At 34.1% G+C, this 9828-nt stretch overlaps 1 protein-coding gene across 1 annotated transcript in view; it reads right to left on the reverse strand.

Moving 5' to 3' along the window:
- LOC106686302 (uncharacterized) overlaps positions 1 to 9828 on the reverse strand; it is a 58671-nt gene that overhangs the window by 19507 nt on the left and 29336 nt on the right. Inside the window, exon 2 of the mRNA XM_067053701.1 lies at positions 2273 to 2421. Coding sequence (XP_066909802.1) covers positions 2273 to 2421 — 149 coding nt within the window. The remainder of the gene's footprint in view (positions 1 to 2272; positions 2422 to 9828) is intronic.

Here is a 9828-nt window from a genome sequence, read left to right on the forward strand (position 1 = left end):
CTCAGATACCCGGCAACATTGACCATATATAAAGGAGTAGTTGTGGGTATCTTGAGATATGCATCCCCCGCATGGAGTCGACATCTCTCGAAAAGGCAGAAGAGAAGGTTGGGTACAATACAGAGGATAGTTCTGCTGCGAGTCACTCGTGCATACCGGACAGTGTCTCATGAGGCGGTACAGGTATTAGCTGGAGGAGTGCCTACCGATCTTCTCCTGCAGGAAGACTATTATCGACACAAAATAAAGAACGAAGGTCTGGCGGATTTACCGGAGAACCTCCAAGCGCGTATTGGTGAAAGCCCTAATAGATGGAAGAGGATCCTTCGAGAAGAAACCTTGCAACAATGGAATCGACGGTGGGTGGATTGCTTAAAAGGGGCCAGCCTAAGGAAGTACTTTCCAACCGTTGATTCACGCCTAGAATCAACGTGGGTCCTCCCCGATTACTGGATCTCACAGTTCCTCACGGGTCATGGGGGTTTCCGAGCTAAGCTCGCAGTACATGGCATAAACATTGATCATTTATGCCCAATTTGTCAGGTTCCTGAGACTGCCGAGCACGTCTTACTTGCCTGTACTGCCTATGAAGCACTGAGAGCCAAGATGATGAGGGAAACAGGACTCTATGTTCTGACTGAGAGTGATCTTCCTGAGCTGATGAAGAAAGAAAACTACCCGCACTACAAGACCTTCGTGTATGGGTGGAAGGAGGCTGTGGGCCCTACTCACTTCTCCCTTGGTAGGAAAGAATAAACTACACCAGCAAGGCCTCAGGAAGAGAGCAAGATTTATTTTGTAGCAATAGCAAGCTGTCTGCACAGCTATGTAAATGTTTGACATATGCAGCAATGAGTTGTACTCACTGCTGCGAACACCCGTATTGCCTAATAGGCAGGGTAGGGTGATAAATAAATAAATAAGATCCAGAACTGCATTCACATTTGTACTGTATTCTAGAAGAAAGGTCAGTACTGCATCCAGTCTCTGTTTCTTATGGTCTTCCGTTAGGATTTTCGGAACTCACCGAACACAAAATTTGTTTTAACCAAGCTTGGTTTCTACTATACCATAGAGCTAGGGTTCATATCTGGGTATAGTTTATTAAAATTGTCTATAGATATTTATCTATCGACTTCAAATTATAATTTGCTACGCATACATAGCAATGATTCTATCTCAGATTTGACGCAAAATCTGAGATAGAATGTATAGACAATTTTAATAAACTATACCCAGATATGAACCCTAGCTCTATGGTATAGTAGAAACCAAGTATTCTGTAGCAATGTTGGTTCCGTGTTCTTGTCCTAGGAGAAGGTATCACTTACAATGCTAAATACAAGTAGTGGAGAATGAATACTAATAGGAATATTAAGCTTGTGAGGCTTCTACGCTGAACTAAGTACCCGGATCGCTCAATGAGAAAAATACCCATCTCATGGGGGGTGGGGAGGAGAAGGAGAGGGATGAAAGTGGAGGGGGATGAGGGGATATTTATCCCTAGTGGAGGGCATCTCAACCACTTCGTCCCTTCCGGTCCATTAGTTCCGGCATTAATGCTTCTCTAGTTCTTTTCTCTCAAATTTGTCAACTTCTTAATTGGGCCTCCTATATAACATTGTCCTTAAGATTAGATTGTTAAGTATTCATTTAAATTGATTTATAATATCCAATTAATCATAAACGGCGTTTCGAATGGCTTAGCATTTCTTATGTATTTGTCACATGGACAGTAAGCTCCGTTCATGACACATTAGATTGAACCTTTCAAGAAAAAATTGCGTTCCACCGCAGCCTTATACATAAATTACATATATTCCATCATAAATTGTATATTTTTTTAATACTGTGATCTACTCTATTTTGTAATTTCTAATTATTCAGTTATAGTTATGAATTAAAATGCTTTAGATCAACAGATTGTAATAGTTGTCAGAAAGAACATACTTAACAACTGAAGCATTATTATGCAATTACCCTATTGGGAGGATAAGCAGCCAGGGAAAGTAAAGCTTAAAAGGCAGGTCTTTTGATGAATTCCACTGGTATAATAGAGGGGCAGGAGCCAATCACAGGTTGTTTTTTGATTCAGTTTACATTACAATGGCGGACATTCCTATTAACCTAAAAGGAAACCAGAGCACCGAGGGCGCGGTCAATTACCATCCTTTTGGCTTCACTTTTCATTGAAAGAGATTCAGGTGTACCACAGGTATATAGACCACCAGACCATATATATACCAGAGAATAAGAAGTTCAAACAGGTTACCTGGGTGGATTGACTTTGACAGTTATTGTGCTTCCAACGAAGACAGAGTTCTGCCGAGGCCTGAGTAAGCTTCTGTAGGACGGACCGACTGCCCCGAACACTGGCGTCTCCAAACATGAGACGTTGTACTTCGAGAAGGAGGTTCGGTGCTGCAACATATAAAACACATAATTTAGTAATAAAATTGTTATTCATAGTCGTTGAGTCAGTTACTAGCGAATTTACTATTAGTGATTATTGTGCCATTAATATTTTCAAAAATACTGTCTCTTAGACTTTAGAATTATTATAAGAAGCAGTGTGTTGACTAGATCTTATAAGCAAGACTGTGGATAATACAATACATACTAATAGCTAAGTATTAAAATTTAAACTTGAGTGATATTGCGCTATGTTAGATAGTACAAGTAATAGTTAAACCATTAGGAAAATAATGATATGGTGAGGATCATTTATTTGTGGTATGCCGCAGATAATGTGTTGAAAGCTTTACGGAAGTAATACAATCGTGGAGACTGAGAAATAATATCAACATCTTACTTTAGTTCAGGTTCGATTTCTGACAGAAGAGGAACGGTTATAGAAAAACCTTCACTCATGCTTAAGAGGTAAATTGGGCTAAGATGACCAATCTTAAGGAACCATCACAAGCAATTAAACGTAATATTTTTGATTGAAATGTTTGTGCCTTGTTTATTTGATCGTATTGGCTTAATTAAGACGCTGTCTTAATTTTAGTACGGGTCCTCTATGAAAAAGAGGAAAGGAGCACTAAGCACATATTTGATCAACATGAGTATCTGATATATGTTTATCATGAGAATATGCCATGTTTCATACTTCTATCGTTTGTCAATGCTCTAGATGTTTTACTGTTCATTTGAAATGTTAAAACAAAAACTTATTAAATCAGGATTTTTTCTAGGAAGAATAATTTTAAATGTTGCCCCCTTCCTTTACGGATTTAAGGGAATAAATTTCAAAATAGTTATCATGTCGTAACACTGAATCATTAAGATGAATAATTTAAAGTCAAAACGAATAAACTTATAAGGTATGTTTTCTTATGACTTCAATACAAAAGTTTTGTATTTTGATGTTTGCTATATCTTCGCTTATATTGGACATTTTTTATTCGAGATCACATGCTAATGCTTTGTTAACATGAATAATGAGAATTATCGAATTCGGTCGACAGTGTTTGCGGGATTCGCTGATCCCACTGCTCTTGGTGAGGGGTTTAGTAAATGTCCCCTCGTTGAAAGAGTAGCGGAAACCTCGATTCGAAGTTTTTTAATTTAAAACTCTTTTCCCCTCGAGGGTCGGTGGCTAATTATCAGACTCGATAATTAGGGATAAGAAACTCCAAATTAATCTCGGTTATTAGAGTGGAATAATTAATTACTGTCACCTTATTACTTAATGGGTCATGAACTGTCACAACTCAATGCCAAATATTTTGTTTTATTTATATTATATGTTTCCATTACCTTGATATTATAATCTTTATCTCATCAGCATTAGGTAGTTGATTCCTTTACGCTTAATTAAATAATTGAAAGGTTTTTTTCTTCCAACGGCAATGTACAGTAAAAAAAAACTGATGGCTTTCAGTTACACCTCAGTTAATATCATCTTATTTTTATTTATGTGTGTGTTATTTAGGTATATGCTTAAGTAGATGAAAATAAATGAAAGTGCAACCTATAAGTTTATAATAATGTTCTAATAATTACCGTAACATTTGGCGCATATTTTAATTTTGGGCCAGATAGCAAAGAACGTTACGGTGAGGGTCCAAGAGTGCTAGTTCATAAGGTTGTTGGTTCGATTCCTTCCTGGGTTAGTCATAATTTATGTCTTGGCAGTCCCAGGAAACGAATCTTGATATTCCATCTCCGGGGTCTGCATAGGTCCTCACTGAAGGACTTGAGGCAAAATAAAAAAAACTTTTTTACGTAAACATTTAACCTTATCCCCCTCAGAGTTCTTATTTTACGTAATGTCCACCTCAAGTTCTTAATTCACATTTTGTTGGAAAATTTATGGTATTATTTAATTATACCGTTCATGCAATTGAAATAATAATAATAATTGTCAGTCATTCTGTTTTTCCCTCAAGCGATAAAGATTTTTAAACTTCTTATTACTTTCCATGAAATGATGACAAAATTAATAGAGCTGAAGGCCAATCATGAATTTATTTACAACTTTCAATGTATCCAAAAATATAGATTGAGGTATGAAGGAAAAAATCTTGTAATCCTAGCCCCAACATTATTAATTAATTTCTTTATTTAACTAATTTGCCGACCGATGGTGTTGTTTATGAATTTATTAATTGATATAGTAATGTTCTATTTTTTAATGAAATGATTTGAAAATTTTCCAATTTGTCATGTATATTAACGATCATCAATATTATTGAAACCCTCTAATTCAAGGACTATCAACACGAGACTTAGCAGATACGAGGCGACGTTTACGAAGGAGCTGGAATAGGGACCTCTTAAATTAATTTTTAAATTTCAATTTTAATGGAGAGGCATCATTGGATGACCTTAACCTTCATGCCTTCATGACATTTTTATTTTATTTATTTATTTTTTTATTTTCTTTTTCTTCTGTCTCTACATCTCATTCGCTGGTTGTAAAAATACTTTTACAGTTGTGAATAAACTAAATAAAGTAAAAAAAACAATACTATTGAGCCGTTAGGATTATGCAGGAGCTGGACCCGCAACACCTTGCGGTTGTGCGGTACTTTAGCTATAACAATTCGAAATATTTAGGCGTATCTGAGGCTACAAGTACATCAATAATGTTTTCTGGTTTAGAGATGGGTAAAACGTTCTCTGACATGAGTCAAAACTAAAGAGTATACAGTATTTTACTCAAATACTCACACTGTTCTTGTACAGCTTACTTTAACTAGTACTTTACTCAATTTGATGATTGACGAGTATAAAAAGTACTCAACTCTTAGACAAAGTGATTTCTATTTTCTACATTTACTCAGAATTATTGTACTTGGAGTATTTATAAGCAACTGAATACTTGATTCTAAAATACAATAGCATAATAGTAGGATGTATTACCAATATTGGATGTACCATAAAATACTGGTAGCATTCACCCATATGACCAGAGGTAAAAATAAAATTTTGATTAATAAAATAAAATAAAATATGTGTTATGATGTTGCTAGTAAAAAACTTTCATTTAGAAAATTATCACTATTCTATATTTGTTTTGACTACGTTTCGGGTTTCCCTATACTCAAGTACCTATATTACTCATTTTATTAAGTGTTTTTATTTAGTTTTGAAATATTGTCGTATTTCATTAAAAGACATTAATTAAAATTTACAACATAACATTATTTAAATAATGACTTTAATTTTAAGAAAATTCTGAAAATAAAATGTATTCTTTGTCAAATTACATAAATAATGTTATAATTACGAACTTACAGTATCAATTAATTTTAACTTTTCGGATTTTTCAATATTCAGGTCCATGTTTGAATTATCAGATAGTTTTTGAAAAAAAAAAATCGATTTCATTATCGGTTGCTAGCATATCGATTTATTTTAACTTACCTGATTTCTTGGAAACAGATTTCTATTATGTTATATGGGATGTCATATATAAAAATATTATCGATTTTAACATTTCGTGCGCCCATTTATTTTAACTTTCCAGATTTCTTCAACTTCTGACTTTGAAATCACTCAAGTCCAGACTGATTCGTTTCATGTATAAACTAACCACACGATTTTAAAGCAATAATTTTGTAAGCTACTTTTTTTTTTTTTGTATTTTAACGATTTAAAACAATAAATTAAAAAAAACCGTCCAAAAGTAAAAAATGTTAAGAAGCTTATAATCTTCAATCCATTTCGGCCATTTTCTTTCTTATACTATTTTTATCTCTCACTATAGATATGCTACTAGGCGTGGGAGTGACGAACCCACCCAACGAAAAAACTACGTCAAGAAACGCGCGATGAATTTCTTTAATACATCGCGCGAGGCCACTTTCTGTCGCGCCAATAATAATAATAATAATAATAGTTATTCCACAGCCGTTATGACTATCATTATTGTTCTTAACATATAACCCCCTAAGTAGGACGGGGGAAAAGACGAACAATAATAAAAAAAAGAGAGACAGCTGTGAATAATCTGGATACTAAATGTCACTCGGTTAGCTGCTGTGAAAAGGTTGATAAGATTTTGCAGATTAAGAGCGCTCCGCCGGCAGGCATCAACGAGGAAGAAAAACTGCTGAGGCGACGGACCTGAGCTTGACAAACGAGCTCCTAGGGCTGGCAATGGTTTGTATTGCGCTCTGAAAAACCACTTCACCCTTTGCGAGTTTTCAGGGATTCCTTCGTCGGCGGCCATTCTTCCCCTCTGTCTCTTCCTGGAAGGAGGACTATAAAGGGGGAGGGAATTCTTTAAGCAGGCATTTCGTCTTCGTCGTCATTATCTTTGCCATCCTACCCACTATCTTGAAAACTCCTTGAGAAGCAATGACTTTCAAAAGTTATCAAAGTACGGATAATAAAATAAAACGGATTATTCACTTATGAAATTAGTATTAGATGAAGGGAAAAAAATAGCAATAATTAGCAAGTCAGAAAATTGTAGAATCGACAGTTTTAAAATTACGGCATTAAATGGATAATGACAAAAAAAAACTAGTCCAAATAGTCCATGCCAATTATCCAAATATATTCATGCCAACACTCAGGGAAAGAGAGACAATTAAAGAAGATTAGGTCATTATTAATGACTTTTAAATTATTCAGAATTAATTCACTACGGTAGCATAGTGGTAGCACGCTTGTCTGCCAACCCATAAGGTTGCGAGTTCGAGTCCCCGGCCCAATCCGGAATTTTTTCAAGCATATAATTATACAATACTCACTCACAGCCTCCCCCCGGGCATTTGTGAGGCCCGTTAGCCAATGGGTGGCTCTCACAAAAATAGGCGTGGGAGTGACGAACCCACCCTATGAAAACCACGTTATGAAACATGCAACGTATTTCCTAAGAACATCGCGTGAGGCCTTGGACCTCTACGGTCTGTCGCCTCAATAATAATAATAATAATAATAATTCACGGCATGGCCTGTGCGAATGGAAAATCGTTTCTTAAAGTAGACAGTGTCAAACATTTCCACAATAAATGATCAACAGACTGATATAGAAATATTGAAATTTCTCTAAAAATTTGAAGCTATTATTTCTGTGGCTGTTTTACGAAATCAAACCTTAATCCGCCACCATGGTGTTAGAATAGGGTGGTTCCCTGTAAATAATAAGATAAATAATCCCCCTTATAGGAGAAATGACCAGAAAGAGAGGTAAACAAATTAGAATGCTTGTTGGCCTAAGATCTACAAGGTTGACATTTTAATCGTTCTTCACATACAGGCATTTGTTATTCCTTAGAATGCTTACTTGAATTGTTATTATTATTATTTAACGATAAATTTGAAAATTTACAGGAGCATATGTGAGGATTATTTCGATTTCATCGGATAGATCTTTGTAGATAAATAATAATCCTATGCATAGGTGTTTTTTTTTTTCATTTAGAATTTTTTATTTATAATTGATTGAAAGTGTATAATTATATACATAAATATTATATAATTTGTTTCTATAGTCTTTTTGGAAAGTACCCAGAATGAGGTTGTAGGAGATCTGTACATATGGAAGAAGGTAATCTAAGAGGATTCAAATGACGAATAGAACCGACCCTTATTGAATCATTTCGAATGATCTTATTCGATCTATTGGAACCTTCATGAATCCCTATTGCATCCCGACAGTAAAAGTGACACTGTTTTGGATTAATAGTTATCCTACCGTGTTTCAGCATTATCTAAAAAGAATAAACAACTGTTTTGGATACAGTTTAACTGTAATTATAGATGGAATGACTTTCCCTAAATAGCTACATAAGTATGTAGTTATTAATTATTACTTTTTTTAGTTTTCTATCTCTTCTCAACTATTTCAGAAGAGTCTATTTTCTCGCTGGAATGTGATATCAGGCATTTGGGTGGATCATCTAAAACACTTCCTTCTGATAAAGTGGGATGAGAGCTGGAGAAGTAAAATTAAAAATTCTTACAAGACAAAATAAATAATAAAAAAGGGATGATGAGGAGTAGGAAATAAAAAAACAAAACAGGAAATCATGTTATGCCGCCTCAGAATGGACAACGCGATCTATATCCTCTCAGCTTCTTTAAGTACCATGCCACAAAGGACATTGAATTACATACTAGTGTAGTATGAACATTATGCTGTTATGAAGAGGAAAGTAAACCTTTGCCAAACGATTAAATATATATATAACATGACTCAATACCAAGAAAAGAAGTAAAATCTATAATGGAATTCCTTAAGATTATTATATTCCACGATAGACCCTTTAAACTGGCAATGAGATTCTGGAGTAGGGACAATCAAACAATAAACAAAATTAATTTCAGCCACAGTCATTTCGAAATAGACTGGAGTTAAGAGTACTTATCTTATATCCATCGAGCTACGCTACTCCTATAAAATATAATGAAAAGTAGTAAAAAACATGTAATTAATTTGAAACAATATATAATATTACATATTTATAAATTTGCTATACATAAAGATGAATTTCTTTAAAATTTTTACTTACTTTATTTAACTTTAAGTAAAATTTTGTTCTACATCTTATTTTGTTATTATTTAACATATTTACATATCTGTAAACATGGTGTGTAAGTATTCTACTACCTCCATGACCAATTTCCTAAAGTGAGGCAGAATGGAATACTACTCAATAAAAACAATTTAAGAAAATATATTGATATACTGGGTCCCGAGTGTCAAATGCTCACTAATAGACATTTATTATAACCAATATTGGTCTACCGTATTGGACAATACACAAAACACCCTTTGAAAAAACATTACCCGGAAAAACAGAACAGTTTCATGAAAAACTCCTTCAACTGAAACTCAATTAATTTGATGTCCACATTCAGTGATGTGCCACTCTATCACAGAGGTAGTCAAATAAAGGGATTTTCCTCATATTTTCAATCTGGTAATTGGTGTTATAACTGACACGGTGGTATTAAATATCCAAAGTAGAATTATATATTTAAATATATAAATGTCTTTTGGTAATAAAACATTAAAATTACAATTAACAAATGATTTTTATTTTTTTTTTAACTAGGATTAAAGTTAAAAGCCTAATAAATAAGACATGTTGCCAGACGAGAAGGTAGTCCAAAATTGCAACAGAGTGAAGGAAAAAGAAGGAAAGGAAGACCTATTACAAGATGGCGAGATGAGATAGTAGGAAGAGTAGGAGACTGTTGGTCTACTAGAGCTAGGAATAGGAACTGGACTAAAGTAATAAAGAACTTGAAAGAACTAATAAAACTTTTAATTTAATTATAGGCAAATTATTATTTTATTTTAAATCAATAAAAAGTTTTAATCTATGAAGAAGTGGAAATTTTGTAAATAGTTTTTAAACCAGA

The sequence above is a fragment of the Halyomorpha halys genome, unplaced genomic scaffold (genome assembly GCF_000696795.3).
Source record: "Halyomorpha halys isolate HHAL.00 unplaced genomic scaffold, Hhal_1.1 Scaffold35.1, whole genome shotgun sequence".
NCBI classification, from domain to species: Eukaryota; Metazoa; Arthropoda; class Insecta; order Hemiptera; family Pentatomidae; genus Halyomorpha; species Halyomorpha halys.